The sequence below is a fragment of the Eschrichtius robustus genome, chromosome 3 (assembly GCF_028021215.1).
Source record: "Eschrichtius robustus isolate mEscRob2 chromosome 3, mEscRob2.pri, whole genome shotgun sequence".
NCBI classification, from domain to species: Eukaryota; Metazoa; Chordata; class Mammalia; order Artiodactyla; family Eschrichtiidae; genus Eschrichtius; species Eschrichtius robustus.
Window position 1 is genome coordinate 16,337,084 of NC_090826.1, and position 27,151 is coordinate 16,364,234.

The window sequence follows — 27,151 nt, forward strand, 5'->3', positions numbered from 1 at the left end:
CTGAAGATGAGGATGAATACTTGGAGGCACAGGAATAGTGACCTACCCATTTAATATTCAATAATGCTTTGAAAAACAGCCACAGGGCAAAGAAACACAAAGTATAATAGAACAAAGTGAATAAATAACAGCTGAATCTAAAGAGAAACCAGTCTGTGAAGCTCTTACAGCCATACCAGGAATGTATGCGATTCCCCTGCCTCTGGAAGGTATTTTATTCTTTGTAGGAGCAACATTTTCCTGTTCAGTTGCAATAGGAGTGTAGCAACTATTTGCACCTCTATAACTTTCTGCCAATTCTTATGCCCTGATAACCATAATGAAATCACTCCCATGAAACATTTTAGTGGTTGCTACGGGACTAACTGTGACATCAACAGAGCACCATGTACGAGCAATGACAGGACAGGGAGAAGTAACAAAGGGGTACTATGAGCTGCCTGAAGGGGGTAATAATTATAACTAGCTAGAAAAGTTCTATGAAATAAATGCATTTAAAGTTATTTTAAAGTAATTTCTACATTTTAATGTTATCATCTTAAACATTCAATGAAAATTATTTTAATAAAGTAGATATAAGAAGAGCAAAAGAATAAAAAAGCAACATAGAGATTGTTTATATTACTCTTCATTAAAAGCTTCAGTACATAAGACTAAGGATACTGAGATTAGAGACTATGAAATTGGTAGAGCACTCCTTAGGACTAAATCTGCTCTTGATTCTTCCTCACATCATGTCCTGGACCTGGTGTGTTGTATCCTACAGCGAAATCTGGCATGGCTTAGTTCAAATAGACAAACCATATGTGAAAAGTTATATTCCTGGGATTCAGGTAAAAGACAACAGATTCAAAATCAATCTCCTTAAAATATATCTGATGATTTCCACCAGCACTGCTAATAGGTATTTGAAAATAATCTTGTTTTAAAAAAACCAGATTAGTCTTTCCGTCTGCTTAATATAAGGAAAAAAATTAAACAATACTTATTTTTGCCACTTGAGAAGAGGTAGTTTGAAACAGAGACAAGAATTCAATGAAATTGAACATGCTATTAACAATCTTTTAAAAATTCTATAAATGGATTAAAAAAAAAAAATCAGACCCTGAGCTTGATATATTTGCTTGGAAAACAGTATCTCAAGAAAAAGTTACAAACCCACATTGTTTTAGGAAATGGCACCACTGTTCTGAAGATGAGCTGAAGAGATTTACTGCTGCCCCTTACCTCCGATTCTGCCTCTAACAGCTCTTCACTGGTTCGGGTCTGATCTTTTGGTTTCTTCCACGTCTTTGGTGCAGTTATAGCTGTCTGAGCTGAAACAGAAAAGCAGACTGCCATTACTTCCCACTGCAAAGTTTGGAAACATTAGGTCTAAGTGATACCTGTGTTCAAATTTAGCAGAAAAAAAGAGGGCTTCCTCCACACTGAGGAGATAGATGGATGATAAAGTGAAGAGCTGAGTAGCTGTGGCCCAAAGATGGCAATGGCAAATGTCTTAGGCACAAATTGGTCACATCAGTTCATATGGCCTTCAACCAGTGGCCTAAGTTCCTCCTATTTCATGGTTAGGACATACTGACGTAAATAATTCAGTATGAGGTGAGTATCTATATAAAAAACTGCCCTACCAGCCAATTCTAGACTTGGGCCTGGTTCTACTGTTAATCAACTATGTGATCATAAGCAAGTCACACTTCTCAGGCACCAGCATATTCAACTATAAAGTATAAGAGTAAGATTAGAAGATATCTAAGGTTCCTTTAAGCCACAAAAAATATTAAATTCCAGATTTTGGTTTTTTCTTAATGATTTTTTAAAAAATTTTATTTAGTTTTGGCTGTGTTTTGGGTCTTCATTGCTGCGCACAGGCTTTCTCTAGTTGCGGCGAGTGGGGGCTACTCTTCGTTGTGGTGCGTGGGCTTCTCATTGCGGGGGCTTCTCTTGTTGTGGAGCACAGGCTCTAGGTGCACCGGCTTCATTAGTTGCGGCACATGGGCTCAGTAGTTGTGGCTCATGGGCTCTAGAGCACAGGCTCAGTAGTTATGGCGCACGGGCTTAGTTGCTCTGAGGCATGTGGTAACTTCCTGGACTAGGGATGGAATCCATGTCCCCTGTATTGGCAGGTGGATTCTTAACCACTGTGCAACCAGGGAAGTCCCCAGATTCTGTTTTAAAAAGCTTTCTAGAGACTTCCCCGGTGGTCCAGTGGGTAAGACTCGCATTCCCAATGCAGGGGGCCCAGGTTTGATCCCTGGTCAGGGAACTAGATCCCACACGCATGCCTCAACTAAGAGTCCACATGCCGCAGCAAAGATCCTGTGTGCCGCAACTAAGACCTGGAGCAGCCAAAAGAATTAAATAAACAAACAAACAAACAAATAGATAAGCTTTCTAGACAACAAAAGGATACTTTGATTAAGATTTCATTAGATAGGCAGCACTTCTACAACATTCAGCTCTCACTTCACATCAATACTGTTGGCCTACCCTTTCATACTGCTGGGGTGAAAATTAAGGAAGAAACAGATCATTTTTTTTTTTCTTTTTGGCCGTGCCGCACAGCTTGCCGGATCTTAGTTCCCAGACCAGGGATCGAACCTGGGGCCCCAGCAGTGAGAGCACCTAGTCCCAACCACTGGACTGCCAGGGAATTCGCAGAAACATAGTTTTTATTGAATTATTCTATTGTACCAGAAGTTTTAGATGGAAAGTTAAGCTTACAAAGGATTTTTAAAATTTATTTGGCTTACAAATTCCACAAAATCATTCAACACTTGGATGTACAATTTAATGATAATTTAAACATCACATAGCAAATAGAATATATTAAAAGGATCCCACAAAAGGAATAAACACAAAGCTGAAGGGAACCATCTAATCTGATTCCTTATAGAAATAAAAGATCTCATTGAGACTAAACCAACTAATCTCTGGGGCAGGTTCAAATCTTTTTTGGAAGAACAGTAGAATATAAACAGTCACACTGGTCTGGGGAACAAGGAAAAGGAGACATTTAACCATCTTCTCAAAATTACTGCACCATCATAAAAATACTCTGTAAATCCCCTTTGTTACACACACCTCAAAACAATTTGTCTTTATCCTTCCCTTCACAGACCATAAGGAACAATAAAGCATTATTAGACCAATTGTTATTCTTCCTTTGTGGCCTACCAAGGTAAACCATTTTCTCAAAGTACGGAACTCAGATTATGGTAACTATGGGTGGGTTTAAATTCGCTGTTGCCTCACAGTCTTATGATGAATATGTACATTCATGTATTCATATATGTGGTATGTGGTGGTCTCTTTTCAATTTTAATGAATCTTCTGATTTTATATAACCAGTCCATTTTATATGCATCTCTCTGAAATGCTTCTGATTAATTCTGCTTCCACAGAAGAATCCTTTTTAAGAGTTATAGAGAGTTTGAGGAAACTGTACATTTAAATTAACATTTTGTTTCATATATGCATGAATTCAGCTCTAATTTCCATTCATGGAAAAGGGGAAGACTACTTTCTGGAGGATTTGTTAAGACGAAACACAAACTCAGGAGTAGTTTCCTCTAAACAAAAAAACCAAAGATGTAGACAAACTTTTCCTTCAAAACTGTATCAAATGTACCCAACCCCAAAACATTAAACAAAACATTTCTTCCATGGGTAACATAACACATATAACATGCTTTTTAAAAATTAGCTACATACACAGCAAGAATTGTTACTCTGTTCAAGTGGTTAAAGTTGTGATTTAAAGCAATAATTCACAAAAAGAGCTGAGAGAAAGCACACACCTCTTTAGGAGATACTCAGTCCTTTAAAAAACTGGACACAGATACACACCTAGTGTCTAGTGAGATTGTGATATACAACCCCTCTCCTACCATTACTGATGGAGAGGTGCAGTAACCTTCGGTGTGCTAGAGTAGGGAGAAGAAGAGGTAGGTGACAAGGGAGGGAGGAAGCAAGGGAGGGAGAGACACAGAGACAGAAACACCAACTGCCAGATTTAAAGGACAATTAATACCAAGTTAGCTAGAAGAAGGGAAGTAAATTTAACATACTGTCTCAGATTTGTTCTTTCCTTTCTAGTCCATTGCCAATGCCTATACCTTAATTAGGCCCTTAATACTGCACTGATTTAACAAGAGATAGCCTCAACTCACTGCCTCCATTTTCTTATTTTAACATATCATGTGCAATACTGCCTGAATTATGGTCTCTCTAAAGAATTGATTTGATTGGTTATTCTTCTACTTAAAATATTCCTTAAGGCATCATCCATAGTGCCAAGCAAAGTTCCTTACACAGGGTAGGCATTCAAATTTGTTGACTGAACAAATGACAGCAGCTCTCTGTTAAAAGAGGTACTACCAACATTCCCAAGACAAAGACAAATTCTTTCTCCCTTGTCTTGCATTAAAGCACCACAGGAAAAGTGACAATCTCTGGATGAGATTCATAATTACCTGAATTTAGAGATGCCTAAAGGAGCCTCCCCAACTCTCCATAAGAATTCAACTCTTAGAGGCACACTGAATTTCTACTACTTTAAAATCCAGAATAAGTAAATTCCAACAGGAGAGCAATGCTATGATTTCAAGATTTTTGCAAATTTTTACATTATTGGCCGGAAAATGTTTTCCCTCATAGCTCTTTTTATGAAATGACTAATATATAAATTCTGAAAAATATTTGGGACATAGACAAGTTTAATCACTGGGTTTTAATAAACAAACGGGATCAGGAAACTTGCACAAACCTCTTAGATAGGCTCATCCACCAGAGGGCAGACAGCAGAAGCAAGAAGAACTACAATCCTGCAGCCTGTGGAACAAAAACCACATTCACAGAAAGATAGACAAGATGAAAAGGCAGAGGGCTATGTACCAGATGAAGGAACAAGAGAAAACCCCAGAAAAACAACCAAATGAAGTGGAGACAGGCAACCTTCCAGAAAAAGAATTCAGAATACTGATAGTGAAGATTCAGGACCTCGGAAAAAGAATGGAGTCAAAGATCGAGAAGATGCAAGAAATGTTTAACAAAGACCTAGAAGAATTAAAGAACAAACAAACAGAGATGAACAATACAATAACTAAAATGAAAAATACACTAGAAGGAATCAATAGCAGAATAACTGGGGCAGAAAAACAGATAAGTGACCTGGAAGACATAATGGTGGAATTCACTGCTATGGAACAGAATAAAGAAAAAAGAATGAAAAGAAATGAAGACAGCCTAAGAGACCGCTGGAACAACATTAAACGCAACAACATTCGCATTATAGGGGTCCCAGAAGGAGAAGAGAGAGAGAAAGGACCCGAGAAAATATGTGAAGAGATTATAGTCAAAAACTTCCGTAACATGGGAAAGGAAATAGCCACCCAAGTCCAGGAAGAGCAGAGAGTCCCAGGCAGGATAAACCCAAGGAGAAACACGCCAAGACACATAGTAATCAAACTGGCAAAAATTAAAGACAAAGAAAAACTACTGAAAGCAGCAAGGGAAAAACGACAAATAACATACAAGGGAACTCCCATAACGTTAACAGCTGATTTCTCAGCAGAAACTCTACAAGCAAGAAGGGAGTGGCATGATACACTTAAAGTGATGAAAGGGAAGAACCTACAACCAAGATTACTCTACCTAGCAAGGATCTCATTCAGATTCGATGGAGAAATCAAAAGCTTTACAGACAAGCAAAAGCTAAGAGAATTCAGCACCACCAAACCAGCTCTACAACAAATGCTAAAGGAACTTCTCTAAGTGGGAAACACAAGAGAAGAAAAGGACCTACAAAAACAAATGCAAAACAATTCAGAAGATGGTCATAGGAACATACATGTCGATAATTACCTTACAGGTGAATGGATTAAATGCTCCAACCAAAAGATGCAGGCTGGCTGAATAGATACAAAAACAAGACCCATATATATGCTGTCTACAAGAGACCCACTTCAGACCTAGGGACACATACAGACTGAAAGTGAGGGGATGAAAAAAGATATTCCATGCAAATGGAAATCAAAAGAAAGCTGGAGTAGCTATACTCGTATCAGATAAAATAGACTTTAAAATAAAGAATGTTACAAGAGACAGCAAAGGACACTACATAATGATCAAGGGATCAATCCTTTGTTATAATAGACTTTAACTTTAAGCCCTTGTTATAAGGACTTTAACTTTAAGTCCTTGTTATAAGGACTTTAACACCTCATGTACACCAATGGACAGATCATCCAGACAGAAAATTAATAAGGAAACACAAGCTTTAAGTGACACAATAGACCAGATAGATTTAATTGATATTATAGGACATTCCATCCAAAAACAGCAGATTACACTTTCTTCTCAAGTGCGCACAGAATATTCTCCAGGATAGATCACATCTTGGGTCACAAATCAAGCCTCAGTAAATTTAAGAAAATTGAAATCATATCAAGCATTCTTTTCTGACCACAATGCTATGAGATTAGAAATCAATTCCAGGGAAAAAAAGGTAAAAAACACAAACACATGGAGGCTAAACAATACGTTACTAAATAAGCAAGAGATCACTGAAGAAATCAAAGAGGAAATCAAAAAATACCTAGAGACAAATGACAATGAAAACACGACGATCCAAAACCTATGGGATGCGGCAAAAGCAGTTCTAAGAGGGAAGTTTATAGCTATACAAGCCAACCTCAAGAAACAAGAAAAATCTCAAATAAACAATCTAACCTTACACCTAAAGGAACTAGAGAAAGAATAGACAAAACCCTAAGTTAGCAGAAGGAAAGAAATCATAAAGATCAGAGCAGAAATAAATGAAATAGAAACAAACAAAACAATAGCAAAGATCAATAAAACTAAAAGCTGGTTCTTTGAGAAGATAAACGAAATTGATAAACCATTAGCCAGACTCATCAAGAAAAAGAGGGAGAGGACTCAAATCAGTGAAACTAGAAATGAAAAAGGAGAAGTTACAACAGACACAGCAGAAATACAAAGCATACTAAGAGACTACTACAAGCAATTCTATGCCCATAAAATGGACAACCTGGAAGAAATGGACAAATTCTTAGAAAGGTATAACCTTCCAAGACTGAATCAGAAAGAAATAGAAAATATGAACAGACCAATCACAAGTAATGAAATTGAAACTGTGATTTAAAATCTTCCAACAAACAAAAGGCCAGGACCAGATGGCTTCACAGGTGAATTCTATCAAACATTTAGAGAAGAGCTAACACCCATCCTTCTCAAACTCTTCCAAAAAATTGCAGAGGAAGGAACACTCCCAAACTCATTCTATGAGGCCACCATCACCCTGATACCAAAACCAGACAAAGACACTACAAAAAAAGAAAATTACAGACCAATATCACTGATGAATAGAGATGCAAAAATCCTCAACAAAATACTAGCAAACAGAATCTAACAACATATTAAAAGGATCATACACCATGATCAAGTGGGATTTATCCCAGGGATGCAGGGATTCTTCAATATACGCAAATCAATCAATGTGATACACCATATTAACAAATTGAAGAAGAAAAACCATATGATCATCTCAATAGATGCAGAAAAGGCTTTTGACAAAATTCAACACCCATTTATGATAAAAACTCTCCAGAAAGTGGGCATAGAGGGAACCTACCTCAAAATAATAAAGGCCATATATGACAGACCCACGGCAAACATCATTCTCAATGGTGAAAAACTGAAAGCATTTCCTTTAAGATCAGGAACAACACAAGGATGTCCACTCTCACCACTATTATTCAACATAGTGTTGGAAGTCCTAGCCACGGCAATCAGAGAAGAAAAAGAAATAAAAGGAATACAAATTGCAAAAGAAGAAGTAAAACTGTCACTGTTTGCAGATGACATGATACTATATAGAGAGAATCCTAAAGATGCCACCAGAAAACTACTAGAGCTAATTAATGAATTTGGTAAAGTTGCAGGACACAAGATTAATGCACAGAAATCTCTTGCATTCCTATACACTAATGATGAAAAATCTGAAAGAGAAATTAAGGAAACACTCCCATTTACCATTGCAACAAAAAGAATAAAATACGTAGGAATAAACCTACCCAGGGAGACAAAAGACCTGTATGCAGAAAACTATAAGACACTGATGAAAGAAATTAATGATGATACCAATAGATGGAGAGATATACCACGTTCTTGGATTGGAAGAATCAATATTGTGAAAATGACTATACTACCCAAAGCAATCTACAGATTCAATGCAATCCCTATCAAATTACCAATGGCATTTTTTACGGAACTAGAAGAAATCATCTTAAAATTTGTATGGAGACACAAAAGACCCCGAATAGCCAAAGTGGTATTGAGGGAAAAAAACGGAGCTGGAGGAATCAGACTTCCTGACTTCAGACTATACTAACTACAAAGCTACAGTAATCAAGACAATATGGTACTGGCACAAAAACAGAAATATAGACCAATGGAACAAGATAGAGAGCCCAGAGATAAACCCACACACCTATGGTTAACTAATCTATGACAAAGGAGGCAAGGATATACAATGGAGAAAAGACAGTCTCTTCAATAAGTGGTGCTGGGAAAACTGGACAGCTACATGTAAAAGAATGAAATTAGAACACTCCCTAACACCATACACAAAAATAAACTCAAAATGGATTAAAGACCTAAATGTAAGACCAGACACTATAAAACTCCTACAGGAAAACATAGAACACTCTTTGACATAAATCACAGCAAGATCTTTTTTGACCTACCTCCTAGAGTAACGGAAATAAAAACAAAAATAAACAAATGGGACCTCATGAAACTTAAAAGCTTTTGCACAGCAAAGTATAAAGAAGATGAAAAAACAACACTCAGAATGAGAGAAAATATCTGCAAATGAAGCAAGTGACAAAGGATTAATCTCCAACATATATAAACAGTTCGTTCATGCAGCTCAATATTAAAAAAACGACCCAATCAAAAAATGGGGAAAAGACCTAAATAGACATTTCTCCAAAGAAGACATACAGATGGCCAAGAAGCACATGAAAAGCTGCTCAACATCACTAATTATTAGAGAAATGCAAATCAAAACTACAATGAGGTAACACCTCACACCAGTTAGAATGGGCATCATCAGAAAATCTACAAACAGATGCTGGAGAGGGTGTGGAGAAAAGGGAACCTTCTTGCGCTGTTGGTGGGAATGTAAATTGATACAGCCACTATGGAGAACAGTATGGAGGTTCCTTAAAAAACTAAAAATAGAATGACCATATGACCCAGCAATCCCACTACTGGGCATATACCCTGAGAAAACCATAATTCAAAGACATATGCACCCCAATGTTCATTGCAGCACTGTTTACAATAGCCAGGTCTTGGAAGCAATGTAAATGCCCATCGACAGACGACTGGATAAAAAAGATGTGGTATATATATACAATGGAATATTACTCAGCCATAAAAAGGAACGAAATTGGGTCATTTGTAGAGACGTGGATGGATCTAGAGACTGTCACACAGAGTGAAGTAAGTCAGAAAGAGAAAAACAAATATCGTATTTTTTTTTAGTTGTATTTTAAAATAAATTTATTTATTTATTTATATTTATTTTTGGCTGTGTTGGGTCTTCGTTTCCGTGCGAGGGCCTTCTCCAGTTGCGGCGAGCGGGGGCCACTCTTCATCGCGGTGCACGGGCCTCTCACTGTCGCGGCCTCCCCCGTTGCGGAGCACAGGCTCCAGACGTGCAGGCTTAGTAGTTGTGACTCACGGGCTTAGTCGCTCCGCGGCATGTGGGATCTTCCCAGACCAGGGCTCGAACCCGTGTCCCCTGCATTGGCAGGCAGATTCTTAACCACTGCACCACCAGGGAAGCCCCAAATATCGTATATTAATGCATATATGTGGAACCTAGAAAAATGGTACAGATGAACCGGTTTGCAGGGCAGAAATTGAGACACAGATGTAGAGAACAAATGTATGGACACCAAGCGGGGAAACGGGGCGGTGGGGGTGGTGTTGGTAAAAAAAAAAAGAATTCTTTTTTACAGTTCAAAAAGTTTAACATAGTCCAGAATAGGAAAATCTACAGAGACAGAGAGTAAATTAGTGGTTGCCAGAGGCTAGGGGAAGGGGAGAATGGGGAATTACTGCTAGTGGGTAGTGGGTACAGGGTTTCTTTTTTGCACGATGAAAATATTCTGGAAGTAGACAGTGGTAATGATTGCATAACTTCGTGAATGTACTATAATCCACTAAATCGTACACTTTAAACGTGAATTTTATGGTATGTGAATTACATCTCAATAAACCCATTATTTTAGAAAAATAAAAAATAAAATAAAATAAACAAACGGGACTACATCAAACTAAAAAGCTCCTGCACAGCAAAGGAAACCATCATCAAAGTGATAAAGCCAACTGACTAAATGGGAGAAGATATTTGCCAATCATATATCCAATAAGGGGTTAATATCCAAAATATATAAAGAACTCATACAACTCAACAAAAAAAACCCAAACAAATCGATTTAAAAAATGGGCAGAGGATCTGAATAGCCATTTTCCCAAAGACAATATACAGATGGCCAACAGGCACATGAAATATGTTCAACATCACTTATTATCAGGAAAATGCAAATCCAAACCACAATGAGATATCAACCACAACTGTTAGAATGGCTACTATCGAAAAGACAAGAAATAACAAATGTTGGAGAGGATGTGGAGAAAAGGGAACCTTTGTACACTGTTGTTGGGACTGTAAATTGTTGCCGCTGCTATAGGAAATAGTATAGAGATTCCTCAAAAAACTAAGAATTGAGCTACCACACAACCAAGCTATTCCACTTCTGGGTATTTATCTGAAGAATTTGGAAATACTAATTTAAGAAGATATATGCACCCCTGTGTTTAATGCAACATTATTTACAACAGTCATGGTATGGAAACAACGTTAAGTGTCCACGTACAGATGAATGGAAAAAGAAGATGTGGGGTGTGTGTGTGCACACACACACACATAACGGAATACTACCCAGCCATAAAAAATAATGAAATCCTACCATTTGTGACAACATGGATGGACCTTGAAGGCATTATGCTAAGTGAAATAGACAGAAAAAGACAAATACTGTTATGATTTCACTCATATATTTGGAATATAAAATAAATAAACAAACAAAATAAAATCAAAACAAACTCACAGATACAGAGAACAGGTTAGTGGTTACCAAAGGGGAAAGGAGGTGGGAAAAATGAGTGAAGTGGGTCAACTATATGGTGACAGACTGTAACTCGATTTGTGGTGGTGATCACTCTGTCGTGTATACAGTTGTAGAACTATAATGCTGTGCACCCGAAACTTACATACTTAAAAAGAAAAAAAAAGGATACTTTACTACTGGTAAGGGAAGGTCTCAAGAGCATTGTCACAGGGTTTTTCATAAAGAGTAGAATGTTCCAATAATGGAAAGAGTGCAAGGTCCCACTCTTAACACCCAGTTCCAATCCTTTCTCATTCCTGTCTCCCAGCCTCAATGTTTTATTTTTTTCCCCACCCGGCTTTGAAATCCTAAAAGTTGGCAATAAATTATTCTGATTATATCATATTCAAGAATTTTGTCTAGAGTTTCTTGAAGTTGGGGATCTTATTCTGTCCTTTGTGAGAATTCTGTCCTTGTGAGAATCTAGGAAAATGTGATGATTTATTTAAGGAACAGGGGCAGAGCAAAGAAGAAACCCAGGTGAGAGAAGGATTAAGTTTTTACCACGGAGATGTAAATAAACTGGAAAAGAATAATTATGGTGATAAAATATGTAAGAATGATAGGGTCATTAAGAAATGTCAAAGAAAAGAAACACTAGAGTCTAAGTCTGCCAGTGTTTTTCCAGCATCTTCTCAGGTGTTGCTATTTGATATGGATGGATGGATTGGTAATTATGCTCCCAGTGTGTGTTAAAAATAGGCTTTCTGCTCTATGACTGCTTCACAGAAGCTTAAATAGTATAAGCTAGTCTCCTCAGGGTCTAGCACTGAAACCAAAAAAGTTAAGTATAACAAAATAACAAGTCTAGACTTAAATTCTACCAAAAATATACATCTATAACACAATTTAAAAGTTTTTACTTCCAGTTTTAACATTAAACATCATCACAGTAAGAGTCAAATCATAGGTGTATTAATTTTATTGATGTTCTCAGTAACTACCTTTCAGTTTTTTTTTTTTTTTTTAATTATCCATTTATTTATTTATGGCTGTGTTGGGTTGGGTCCTCGTTTCTGTGCGAGGGCCTTCTACAGTTGCGGCAAGTGGGGGCCACTCTTCATCGCGGTGTGCGGGCCTCTCACTATCGCGGCCTCTCCTGTTGCGGAGCACAGGCTCCAGACGCGCAGGCTCAGCAATTGTGGCTCACGGGCTTAGCCGCTCCGCGGCATGTGGGATCCTCCCAGACCAGGGCTCGAACCCGTGTCCCCTGCACTGGCAGGCAGACTCTCAACCACTGCGCCACCAGGGAAGCCCTACCTTTCAGTTTTATGGTTCTTTTTTTCCCTATTGTTTCCCTGTTTTCTATTTTTTTTTCCCCCCTATTATCTTTATCATTTCCTTTGGGTTTAATTTTGCTTTTCTTCTTTTTTTAATTTAAAATTTCAGCTTTACTGAGGTATAACTGATATATAAAATTATAAGATATTTAAAGTGTACATTGTGATTTAATATATGCATACACATACATTGTGAAAGGATTCCCCTCATCTAGTTAATTAACACATCCATCATCTTACATATTTATCTTTCTTTTTTTCTTGGTGAGAACATTTAAGATCTATTCTCTTAGCAAATTTCAGTTATACAATACAGTGTTATAAAATATAGTCACCATGTTTTACATTAGATCTCAGACCTCATTCATCTTATATAATTTGTTCAGTTAATAGTTTCTTCAGATGGAAGCTGAGGTCAATAATTTGAGACCATTTTCTTTTCAAATATGGGCATTTAGTGGTGTCAACTGCCACCCAAGTACTATCCTAGCAGTGTGGTAGGGAGAATAATGTACCACCAAAGATATCCGCGTCCCATTCCCTGGACCTTGTGAGTATGCTACCTGATGTGACAAAAGTGACTTTGCAGATGTGATTAAATTAAGGGATCTTGACACGGAGACTATTATCCTGGATTAACCCCATGGATTCAATGTGATCAAAAAGGTCCTTACAAGTGGGAGGGAAGCAGGAGAATTGAAGAGATAAGAAGATGCTATGCAGCTGGCTTTCAAGATGGAGGACGGGGCCCCAAGCCAAGGAATACATGTGTCTCTGAAACATGGAAAAAGAGAACAGATTCTCTCATAAAGCTTCCAGAAGAAACACAGACCTGTTGATATCTTGATTTTAGTCCAGCGAAACCAGTTTTGGACTTCTTTTTTTTAAATTTTTATTTATTTATTTATTTATTTATTTTTGGCTGTGTTGGGTCTTCGTTTCTGTGCGAGGGCTTTCTCTAGTTGTGGCAAGCGGGGGCCACTCTTCATCGCGGTGCACGGGCCTCGAACCTGTGTCCCCTGCACTGGCAGGCAGATTCTCAACCACTGCGCCACCAGGGAAGCCCAGTTTTGGACTTCTGACCTCCCAAATTGTGGTGATTTGTTATAGCAGCAACAGGAAAAGGACACAACCACAAATTTTGATTTGGGTTTTCATTTAGTTCAAAATACTTTATATTGATAATTTCCCTTTTGATTTTTTCTTTGACCCTTGGGTTATTTACAAGTGTGTTGCTTAGTTTCCAAATATTTGAGGGATTTTTCCAGAGATACTTTTCTTGCTGATTTCTAATTTAATTCCATTGTGGTCAGAGAATATACCTGCTTTGACTTGAATCCTTTGAAATTTATTAAGACTTGTTTTATAACCCGCAGTATGCTCTATCTGGGCAAATTTGACATTTGCACTTCTGTATCTGCTGTTTGACTGTTTAATAAGGTCAAGTTGGTTGTGTTGTTTAAGCCTTCTATAGCCTCTCTAATTTTCTGTCTACTGGTTCTAACAATTATGTTTTTCTAATTACGTCAAATCCGTGTCACTACTTTTTGATTATGTGAAATGCAGTTATAATAAATGTACTTAAAAGTTATTTATGATTTTCTATGCTAATTTTAATAACTATGTGAGTCATAAATCAGTTTTGATTATTTTTCTCCTCATTGTGGGTCATATATTTTCATGGCTTCACTGGTTAATTCTGTCAAACATTTGAGGAAGAAACAGTATCAATTCTACAAACTCTTCCAGAATACTGAAGAAGAGGGACTACTTATCAATTCATTCTATGAGGTCAGCATTACCATATACCCAAATATGAAAACTGCCATAAAAAGATATGCCAGTATCACTCATGAACTTAGATGCAAAAAAAAAAAAAACTAAATAAAATTTTAGCAAATCAAATTCAATAATACATGAAAAGAGAAATACCTCATGACCAAGTTTTATCCCAGGAAAGCAAAGTTGGTTTAATATTCAAATATCAAGTAATTAATAAACAAAAGAAGAAAACTATGATTGTCTCAAGAAATGCAGGAAAAAAACTGATAAAATCCAACATGTATTCCTGATTGAAATAACAAATTTCTCAGCAAACTAGGAATAAAAAAGAACTTCTTCAACCAGAGAATTCAAACCCCTACAGCTAGTATCACACTTAATGGTGAAAGACTGAAAGTTTTCTGAGATCAAGAAAAAGACAAGAATGTTTACTTTCACCACTTTCTTTCAACATTGTACTGGAGGTTCTAGCTAGTGTAGTAAGTCAAGAAAAAGAAAGAAAAGGTGCATCCAGTTAGAAATGAAGTAAAACTGTCTTTCTTCAGAAATGACATATTTACATAGAAAATCCAAAGGAATCTCTACAAAAATGCTAATAAAGCTAGTAAGTGAATTTTAGCAAGGTTGCAGGATATGAGATGAAACAAAGTCTATTGTATTCCAATATATTAGTTATAAAAAATAAAAAATTGAAATAAAAAATGCCATTTACAATAGCCATCCAGATATATGAATCTGACAAAATTATAAAAGCCCTGTATATTAAAAACTTCAAAATATTCCTGAGAGAATTAAAGAAGACAGACTTACATGTCAAAATATATCATGTTCATGGGTCAGAAGACTCAGTATTGTAAGACATCAATTTTATCTGTAGATTCAACACAAACCCAATCAAATTCCAACAGGTTTTGTAGAAAAAACTGCAGAAAAAAACTGATTCTATAATTAACATAGAAAAGCAAAGGACCCAGAATGGCCAAAACAATTTTGAAAATGAAGAATAAAGTTGAAGGACCTAGTGCTATCTGATTTCAAGAGTTATTAAGAGCCTCAGTCATCATGACAGTGTGGTACTGGCATCAAGAAAGATGACTAGATCAATGAAAAAAACAGAGAAGTCAGAAACAGACCCACATATAACACGCACAACATATTTTTGGAAAAGTTGTAAAGGAAATTTACCAGAAAAAGGGTAGCCTGAAATTCTCGTACATTGCTGGTGGGGATATAAAATGGCGCAAATACTTGGAAAATGTCTTGCAGTTTCTTAAAAAAAATTAAATATACACTTACATATGACCCAGTCATTCCACTCTTAGTTATTTACTCAAGAGAAATGACAGCATATGTCCACACAAAGTCTTACACACGGATGTTCACAGCAATTTTATTTGTGACAGCCTCAAACTGGAAATAACCCAAATGTCCACCAATAGGTGAACAAATTGTGCTACATCCATAGTGTGTCAGCAATTTTAAAAAATGAGCCACTAACATGTGCAACAATATGGACATACCTAATGAGTGAAAGAAACCAGACAAAACAGTTTATGCTTTCTGATTTCATTTACGTAACGTTCTAAAAAATGCAAACTAATCTATAGTGACAGAAAGCAGATCAGTGCTTGCCTGGGGACTGGGGTGAGGGTAGTGCAGCACAGAAGGATTTATAAACAGACAGGAAGAAACTTTCTGAGGTGATAAATATGTTCATTATCTTGATGGTTGTAATGGTTTCATGAATATATAGAGATGTCAAAACTAATCAAATACTTTAAATATGTGTATGTTAATTTTATGTCAATTACACTTCAATAAAGGTGTTGAAGTGGTCTGGGTGGTTTCTAAAGTAAATAAAACATATGCATATCCATATATCTGTTATGAACCTATAATAAATGACAGTGTTTTTAAAGATTTAAGAAAAACATATATAGTATTCTTCCACTTATGGAAAGAAACAGAAATCTATACATCCAAGCAATAGGATTCCAAGGGCTTTTTTTCTTCCTCCTAACTTTTGCTGCTTTTTATCTTCTAATTTTCTTCTTTTAAAAAATGCCAAAAATATCATTTGAAGCGAACAAATATAAAGGTAATATCCCTCTCTACCAACTAGCCAATTCTAGTTGCCTGAGCTGAACAGAGGTAGCAGTCTTTGGGGTACAGTCTACCATACCTTTACGGCTCACACAAATAATCACAATCAAATATGTAGGTTTATTTTAAATTTAAAAACGGGGTCATGCCATACAAGTTACTTTGCCAAGTGCTTTCCCTCGCCTTTATTATGGAAGTCCCTCTAGGCTACGGGGCAGGCCTGCCCCCGAGGGCCGCCGCACAGGGTCCCTCAGGGTGTGTGTGCACGCCTCTGGGCGAGCTTCACACGCCTTGCTGCTTTTCTTGCCACAGCGACCACTTACAAACCCTTCCCTGCTGCTTCTTTTACTTCCTCCCTGCCACCCCCACAAAGGCACGCGCACACATCCGCATTTATCTTAACCGATACCGCCAGATTTCACTCCAAAAAGGTAAAAGTAATTCACATTCCTATCACAAATACATGAGTGTTGGCTTTCTTCCATTCTCACAGGTATTGATATTATATCTGCCAAACTAATAGCTAAAAATGGTATTTCAACATTCACTAGTAAGGGTCAGCATCTTTCCCTATTTTTACTATTTGCTCTTTCTTTTCTGTAAATTTCTTATTTTATCCTTTACTCAGTATTCCATTAGATTGTTTGTTTTAACCTGCATACACTCTATAAACAGATTAACCTCTTACATACCGTTTTCTTTTAATTTCCTTTTGCCAAGACAACCATTCAAAATTTTATTTATTACTATTTTATAATGAATTTTCTCTAATGAATATGTGTTATGTTTATAAACAACAGCAACAAAAAAGCCATGAAAAAACAACACATGTATTTTAATTAATTTGAAATTAAGGCAAGGAAAAGTCTTCTTTTTTGATACTGTCTCAAATACTTATCAATGTGCCACTTTCAAACCCAAAAATTTTTTAATGGATTCATTTGCATGGACTAGCCTCACAATCTTTAAGACCATGCCTCTCTCTAGTTTCTGAGGCATTAAAGCTAGAAATTTAGCTTCTACATTCTGGTCAAAAGCAGGACCATTTCCTGCCCCAACAAGTGCTAAAAATTTTACCACTAACCCACTTAATATACCTTTGCTATTATATACAATCAAAGACTTAGATACAAATTGAGAATGCATCGTTAGAATTTGAGCCCTTTGAAGGTAAGAACTGTATCTTACTGGTCTCCTTTGTATATCCTACATCTAATACAGTATATGCTCACTAAAAATCTGTTAATAAACAAATGCCCTGCAATCAAAATTAAACCGAAGATTAATGTTTCTCTACAACAGCAATAAACACTGTTTCAGTCTTTTTGTATTCGGTAGGTACGACTATATTATTTCCATTTCAGAGATCAGGAAACCGAAATAGGAGGAGGTTAACTAAATGGCCCCAATCCCGGAGAGAGCAAAGGTTGGAGCCAGAATTAAAACACAGATGTAACTTCAAAGCCTTTGTCTTCCCAACACAATACTCTGCCTCTCAACTCTACCTTGCTCCTGTACTTTCTCATCTTAATTCCAGCTTCATTTTCATTTTGGTTGTCTTTTGTTTTTGTAGCAGGAGAGGATGTGGAGGTAAACAAGGGACGGTAGCGTGAAGAATGCTGTCTGCCTGTTACCCCTAAGCATAGTATGTCAAGTCATCAGGAAAATAAAATGACAAAGTGACTCTAAGTAGAAGGTTTGTTCAAAGCTCAGCAGAGGACAGTTCATTATGCAATGCTGTCAGCAGTGAGAAAAAAGATGACTCCAATGAGACCACTACCCCATTTTCCAGGCCTCTGTATTACATTTTACTGCTCTTTCTACAGTGCCTCAGGCATTTTTACACTTTAGTAAACGCTTCTGCGCCACTTCTACCATGATCAAAATAGACTGCAATTAAATTTAAGGTAAATCTAGTACAGATAAAGAAATGTCAATCACTACAGCACAGATATATAATTTGAGAACAGACTACAACACAAGTGGTTATCTTTCTGTCTACTAAATGCTTTTCATCTCTAAATACAACACTAGAGCTCATTCCCTTGAATACATAAACCCTGATTTAAAAACCCCTCCCATCTGATCATCAGTGAGTCCACACTGCCAGTGCTTTGCAAAGTGTAGAGGAGTCTACTGAAACCTTAATCTGGGGGAAGCCACTAAGAATAAGGAAACACACCTTGACAGATGTGATCACTTATCCCTCATCTTCACCTTACCCAACCTTATATTAACACAACTATCTCTCTTTAAGATCATCAAGTTCCCAATGGAAAGTCATCTCTGAGTCCCAGAGGTCAGAAGAAGACCTGTCAGATAGTAAATACAAATTGACATTGTCTGAACAAATGAAATAAAGCTATTAATCAATTTAGTTCTGAATTTCTACCCCAAACAGTTAAGTATGAATACATCAAAATATTTCAACACATTATAAAGACCCATCTTTAGGCCATACGTCCATATTTCTTGGCTTTCTATGACAGTTCCCAATTTGAATATCCTTCCTTGTGTCCCAAAATATGGATCAGAATATACTGTCAAAACGTATTTTAAGTTACAACTCATCTAAAAATAAATTTGAATTTTAGAGGTGATCTAGAGTCTACTATGGAAATCTAAAAATGTCAGCATCTATTTATTCCAAGCAGAGTTGCTCAAATATTGTTGAGTCGAACAGTACTAAGTCTTAAATCCAAGTAAGTGGAATTTTTAAGTACTCTCCCATCTGAAAAACTGACCTGATACAAATGGTATTAGGAATTTACACAAAAAATAAATTCCTAAGGTATACTTCCATTCTTCTGATTGGTATTATTTAACAATGATTAGTGTAGACCCCATTTGCAACACGTATAAGAAAGCCATGCTTTTAGGGGGTTATAACATGATTTAATAATGTGATTGTACAATTTATGAAATATCTTTATATGTACAGAATCACATTTCAAAGGGAGTATCTCCCTATACAATCAAATAGATTTAAATGTTTCAAATAACACTCTAATCGTGTTTGAATTCTGTGTGTAAATAACCAATAATAGCTAACTTAAATTATGACAGCTCTGGGACTCATAAGTAATTGTTGAGTAAATGACAACTACTAATGAGGGTGCGATGTTCTAAAAACCCTAATAGTTTTCGGACGTTATCAAGTACTTCATTGCTATCACGTAAAAAATGACCTCTTTTTCATTTTTTAAATGGTGCACTAGGTACTAAGGTACAGCCTAGATTACACGCATGGATTCTGGAATCAGTAGAAACTTGCAGAAAGAGTTATTAACTAATGAGCTGGGGATGACATCTTCTGTGCTTTTGTGGTCCCTTATTAGCCATTTAAGGTGAGTACATTTAACTCTAACCCCTGTCATCATCTACCTGTTTACTCAATTGTTAACTTATATGAATATATGAACATTATATTCATCTCCAATATAAAATGAGTATCTACATCACAAGGATTATTTTAAATGATTTTAAATTATGAGAGGAAATACAGTATAGAGAACAAACTAGTGGTTACCAATGAGGAGAGGGAAGGGGGTAGGGGCAAAATAGGGGTAAGGGATTAAGAGGCACAAACTACTATGTATAGAATAAAAAAGCTACAAGGATATATTGTAAAGCACAGGGAATACAGCCAATATTTTATAATTACTTTAAATGGAGTATATTCTATAAAAAATATTGATTTACTATGTTGTACACCTGAAACTAATATAATATTGTAAATCAACTCTACTTCAATGAAAACTATAAATAAATAAATTTTTAAAATGAGAGACAATATAGAAAAGCGGTTATGAGCTCTAGATGTGGAGCTAAGTTTGAATGCTGGCTCTACCATTTATTTACAAACTATATAACCTTTAGCAAGTATTATTTCCTCTGTATCTTGGTCTCCTCTTCTGTAAAACAAGATAATAGGGTTGTTGTGAGGATTAAAGAAGTTAATACAACAGTGCCTGGCAAATAGTAAGCACTTAACCAGCAACAGCTATTATTAAAAACAACAAATTTTTCCAACTAGGATGGTATGGCTCACTTATTTATTTATTGTTTTTGATGTGTCTTTTTTTAATTATAGTTGATTTATAACGTGTTAACTTCCTCTGTACAGCAAAGTGATTTAGTTATACACATATATACATTCTTTTTTTGATTATTATTTTCCATTATGGTTATCATAGGATACTGAATATAGTTCTCTGTGCCATACAGTAGGACCTGTTGTTTATCCATTCCACGTAAAATAGCTTACATCTGCTAACCCCAACCTCCCACTACATTACCTCCCTCAACCCCCTACCCCTTGGCAACCACAAGTCTGTTTTCTATGTCTCTGAGTCTCTTTCTGTTTCATAGATAGGTTCATTTCTGTCATATTTTAGATTCCACATATAAGTGATATCATATGGCATTTGTCCTTCTCTGACTTACTTCATTTAGTATGATAATCTCTAGTTGCATCCATGTTGCTGCAAATGGCATTATTTTGTTCTTTTTTATGGCTGAATAGTATTCCATTACACACACACACACACACACACACACACACACACACACACACACACAGAGCCCACATCTTCTTTATCCATTCATCTGTCGATGGACATTTAGTTTGTTTGCATTTCTTGGCTATTGTGAGTAGTGCTGCTATGAACATAGGGGTGCATGTATCTTTTTGGATTAGAGTTTTTTCTGGATATATGCCCAGGACTGGAATTGCTGGAGCATATGGTAGTTCTATTTTTAGCTGTCTGAGGAACCTCCATACTGTTTTCCATAGTGGCTCTATGTATGGTTTATTTTAAATACACTTGATTTGTTAGTCAGATACTCTATAACACACACACACACACACACACACACACACACACACACACATATGCCAAGAATAAACTGACACCAACAAAAACTTATTCATTTGCTTAAATGAGTAAACAAACATTTAATAAAAGCTCTAGGAGGGTAATAAAACAAATCAGAGCTTTACTAATCTTGAAGAAGGTGTAAGAGAGCTGGAGATAAAATGCATACGTATCAATATTTGTAAAGCCCTACAAGTATTCTAAACTGATATAAACATACTTAGGTGTTAAGAGTCAAGGAGTTATCAGAACAGAAAATTTTGTGAAGATAGTCATATTGAAAAAATTAAATTTTGAGCAAGTTCTTTAATATGGTCTAGGTTGAGAAGACAACGTCAAGGCAACAATGTGGGAATTAGTACATGGCAAATGGATGTGCAGGACTGGCTACAAAAAATAAAATAGTACAGCTAAGAAGAGATAACGACTAACAGAGGGCCCTGAAGGTTAACCTGAGAGCCTGGATCTCACACCTCTGCAACAATTACTCTGTCTCTATAACGCTTAGACAGATATATCCAGAAACTGTATTTTCTCTGGAAGACTTTTCTGGGGAATGTGTACTGAACATACCTTTGTAGAGAAGTCTCAAAGCAGAGAGAATTGCAGAAGCTGAGGTATTAATAGGAGAGTCTGTGAAATGGACTAGAAAGGGAAGGGGATTGAACAGATGGATGGATAAATAAATGGGACGGATAGCTGGAAGGATAAGAAAGGCCTGGAATGGTCCTGGGTAGGCGGCCTTGGAGAGAGCAACGCAACTGTGGCAAAAATATACAAGAACTAAGTTACATACAAAGGAAATTCAGAATCATTAACTTATACAATAAAACACAGATCCCTTATGTTTCAACCACAAATAACGACCCTGCTGTCCCAGCCCAGTTGGGTGTTCCATATTTGTGACATTAAACAATGCACCTAGAATGGTTAACTACAGAGGGGCATTCACTATCCAGCTGAGAAGACCCTCTCAAACTCAGGTAAGATGTAACTACTAGCAAAATAGTAAGACAGAATAAAAATAATACATAGTTCAGACATAAAACACATCAAAAGACAATGTGGTTTCAGGTTGTACTCCAACATTCCTTTACATCTGGTATTGTCAATTATGGTGTTTTTGTTGGAACCTACTTCCTAAATGTCTAAGCTATAACTTCCCTAACATGATTAATTTCTATCTTCAGGGTTTTTAGCATAAAGTTCTTAGGCTGATGCCTCTGACAGATCCTTATATAGATGCTGGTAGCACAACCACTCACAGTCCTATTCATTTATTTTTTTTAATAAAAGCTTTATTGAGATGTAATTCACGTAACTATAAAATTCACCTTTTTAAAGTACACAATTCAGTGGTTTTATCTGTAATGGAAAAACTCCAGTCTTTCCATCTTTCTATGAAGGGAAAAACCCAATTCTTGCCTGCAATGTATTTCCTTTTCTACTAATCCAGAACACTTCACTTCTGACACTTCTGGTCACCAAATATGTAGGGGTTTCCCCCCACAACAAGCAATTCTCTGTGATGCCAGCTGTGTTTCCACAATTTAATTCAAACCTGGAGATCGTGTCAGATATTACAAGTTAGGGCTCAGTTCCAAAAGACTGTCCCCCACCCCCACTTCAGATGCCAGTTGCAAGTCTAGGTTATCACCTGTGCTTCCGAGCAACCTGCTATAGACTGGAAGTTCCAACAATCCTCTCCTCAGGTTTGCCAGAACAGCCCACAAAACTCAGGGAAACATTTCATTATGTCTACCAGTTTATTAAAGGATTTGATAAAGGATACAGATAAACAGCAGGTAAAGATATACACGGGCAGGGGAGAGGTCTGGGAGAGTCCCAAGTGCAGCAGCTCCCCGTTGTCGTGGAGCCGGGGTGCATCACCCTCCTAGTGTGGATGTGTCACCAGCCTGGAAGCTCTCTGAACTCCCTACTATGGAGGCTTCATCGAGTAGGCATGATCCAATATTAATTCCATTTGCAGCCCCTCTCCTCCCTCTGGAGGATGGAAGGAGGGCTAAAAATTCCAAGACTCTAATCATGACTGATTCTTTCTGGTTACCAGCCCCCATCCAGGAGTCATCCAAGAACCCACCTAGAGTCACCTCAATAGAACAAAAGATGCTCACAGTGTTTTCATCACTGAGGAATTTACAAGGCTTTTAGGAGCCCTATGCCATGGACAGAGGTCAAAAAACAGTATCAGAACAAGAGATGCTCCTAGTGTTCTTATCATTCAGTAAATTACAAGAGAATATATTAGGAGCTCTGTGCCAGGAACCAGAGGCAGAGACCAATATATATTTTCTATTACAGGGACACCTCAGAGATATTGCAGGTTCGGTTCCAGACCATTGCAATAAAGTGAATATGGCAATAAAGTCACACAAATTTTCTGGTCTCCCAGTACATATAAAAGTTATGTTTAAAAAAAAAAAAGTTATGTTTACACTACACTGTAGTCTAATAGGTGTGCAACAGGGTTATGTCTAAAAAAATTTATATACCTTAATTTAAAAATACTTCATTGCTAAAAACTGCTAACCATCATCTAAGCCTTCAGCAAGTCATAATCATTTGCTGGTCGAGGGTCTCGCCTCGATGTCGATGCTGCTGACTGACCAGGGTGGTGGCTGCTGAAGGCTGGGGTGGCCGTGGCAATGTCTTAAAATAAAATAACACTGAAGTCTGCCGCATCAACTGACTCTTCTTTTCATGAACGACTTCCCTGTAGCAAGCAAGGCTGTTTGATAGCATTTTACCCACAGTAGAACGTCTTTCAAAACTGAAGTCAGTCCTCTCAAAACCTGCCACTGCTTTATCAGCTAAATTTATGTAATATTCTAAATCCTCTCTTGTCATTTCAGTAGTCTTCACCAGGATTAGAGTCCATCTCAAGAAACCCTTTCTTTGCTCATCCGCAAGAAGCAACTCCTCATCTGTCACAGAGTTTTATTATGAGATTGCAGCAGTTCAGTCACATCTTCAGGCTCCACTTCTAATTCTAGTTCTCTTACTGTTTCTACCACATCTACAGTGACTGCTCCATTGAAGTCTTGAACCCCGCAGGAGTTGGAATCAACTTCTTCCAAACTCCTGTTACTGTTGACATGTTGACCTCTTCTCATGAATCACGAATGTTGTTCGTGACATCCAGAATGGTGAATCCTTTCCAGAAGGTTTTCAATTTACTGTGCCCAGATCCATCAGAGGAATCACTATCTATGGCAGCTAAATAGTCTTACGAAATGTATTCATTAAATAATAAGACCTGAAAGTTGAAATTACTCCTTGATTCACAGGCTGCAGAATGGATGTTGTGTGAGCAGGCAGGAAAACATCATTAATCTCGTACATCTCCTTCAGAGCCCTTGGGTGACCAGGTGCATTGTCAACGAGCAGTAATATTTTGAAAGGCATCATTTTTTCTGAGCAGTGGGTCTCAACAGTGGGCTTAAAATATTCAGTAAACCATGCTGCCAACAGATGTGTTGTCATCCAGGCTTTGTTGTTCCATGTATAGAACACAGGCAGAGTAGATTTAGCAGAATTCTTAAGGGCCCTAGGATTTTCGGAATGATAAATGAGCACGGACTTCAGCTAAAGGTCACCAGATGCATTAGCCCCTAACAAAAGAGTCAGCCAGTCTTTTGAAGCTTTGAAGCCAGACATTGACTTCTCCTCTCTAGCTATGAAAGTCCTAGAAGGCATCTTCTTAAATGGAAGGCTGTTTCATCTACACTGAAAATCTGTAGTTTAGTGTAGCCACCTTCATTCCTTACCTTAGCTAGATATTATGGGTAACTTGCTGCAACTTCTACATCAGCACTTGTGGCTTCACCTTGTATTTGTATGTTATGGAGACAAAGAAATACAAGCCTCTTTCCTAAAACCTCATGAACCAACCACCTCTGCTAGCGTTAAACTTTCCTCCTGCAAATTCTTCACTTCTCTCAGCCTTCAGAACCAAAGAGAGTTAGGACGTTGCTCTAGGTTAAGTTTTGGCTTAAAGGAATGTTGCTGCCGGTTTGATCTTCTAACCAGACCACTAATATTTTCTCCATATCAACAATAAGGCTGTTTTGTTTTCTTATCATTCATGTGTCCACTATAGTAGCAGTTTTAATTTCGTTCAAGAAGTAACTTTTCCTTTGCATTCACAACTTGGCTAACTGTCTGGCGCAAGAGGCCTATCTTTCTGCCCGTCTCAGCTTTCGACATGCTTTCCTCACTAAGCTTAATCATTTCTAGTTTTTGATTTAAAGTGAGAGACATGGGACTCTTCCTTTCACTTGAACACTTGGGAGGCCATCGCAGGGTTATTAATTGGCCTAATTTCAATACTGTTGTGTCTCAGGGAATAGGGAGGCCCGAGGAGAGTGAGAGAGATGGGAAACAGCTTGTCAGTGGAGCAGTCAGAATACACACAGCATTTATGGATTAAGTTCACCATCTTACAGAAACATCCAAGACCACTATCACTGTAGCAAATATAATAATTATGAAAAAGTTAAAGACATTGTGAGAATTACTAAAATGTGACACAGAGACACAAAGTGAGCAAATGCCGTTAGAAAAATGGCACCAACAGACTTGCTTGCCACAGGGTTGCCACAAACCTTCAATTTGTAAAAAATAGTATCTGCAAAGTGCAATAAAGTGCATTATAAAGAGATATGCCTGTATCTCACAATTGCATATTTATAGAATTATGCACCCTTCACCACTATCCAGCTTTAGAAGATTTTCATTACCCCCACAACGAAACCCCATATCCATTAGCACTCCTTCCCCACTCTTCTCTCTCCTCAACCCTTGGCAACTACTAAGCTACATTCTGTCCCTAGGGATTTGCCTATCCTGGACATTTCATATAAATGGAATCATATAATACATGGTCTTTTGTGACTTTTTCCCGTAGCATAATGTTTTCAAGGTTCATCCATGTTGTAGCATGTATCAGTACTTCGCTCCTTTTCTTGACTGAATAATATTTCATATTTTACATAGATACACAATACATTGTTTATCAATTCATCAGTTGATGAAAATGTGGGTTTTTTCCACTTTTCAGCTATCCTATTTATTGTTTCCCCATTCCTTTTAGTTTTCTCTTTCCCTTTCTTCCTAATCTTCTACTCCTGACCGAAACAGAAAGTTAATAATGTTATTACTATCCTCTATTTTATATGCTTGTTAAGGCTTTCACTGGTATAGACTCTCCTTAAAATTCAGGTTCTAAGCAAACCATCTCTCTTCCAAATGACAGCAGAGGTCACTTTGAGATGTGCCACTGTGAAGATTAATTGATATAATGGTACAAATCCTTTAATCAAAGTTATACATGCATATAGGGACTATTCTAAGGGATTTTCTACCATCTCATGCCTAGAATTTAATTAAGAACTTTTCAGATGCTATCATATTCTTGAGCTGCTCTCCTATGGAACAAAAATTCCTAAGGGCAGAGATCACGACACCCATTTGCTCTGTGGGTGTACTATATTAGTACAGTTCAAAGGGAACATTTGGGCCTTTAATACTAGCTGAAAATAGTAGTATTAATAATACTTAACATTTATAGGGTGCTTAATATGTGCTAGACACTATGCTAAGTGCTTTTTACATATTGCACATTTTATTGTCACTACATACTTATGAGGTAAATACTATTATTATCTTTGTTTTCTGGATGAGAAAACCAATTCAGAGATTAAGAAACACAAGGTCACAGAGATGGACAAAGGGAAAGGCTAAGACTCAGGAGTATCTGACTCTGTTGCTTTGATCTTGACCACTATACTTTACTGCTGGTGTTTAGACTAACCAAATACAT

The 27,151-nt window shown here is 37.1% G+C and overlaps 1 protein-coding gene across 11 annotated transcripts in view; it reads right to left on the reverse strand.

Moving 5' to 3' along the window:
• Positions 1–27,151, reverse strand: part of EIF4G3 (eukaryotic translation initiation factor 4 gamma 3) — a 389,134-nt gene that overhangs the window by 97,682 nt on the left and 264,301 nt on the right. For all 11 annotated transcript variants that reach the window (XM_068539095.1, XM_068539087.1, XM_068539094.1 and 8 more), the window contains one exon: positions 1,228–1,316. In XM_068539095.1, coding sequence (XP_068395196.1) covers positions 1,228–1,316 — 89 coding nt within the window. The remainder of the gene's footprint in view (positions 1–1,227; positions 1,317–27,151) is intronic.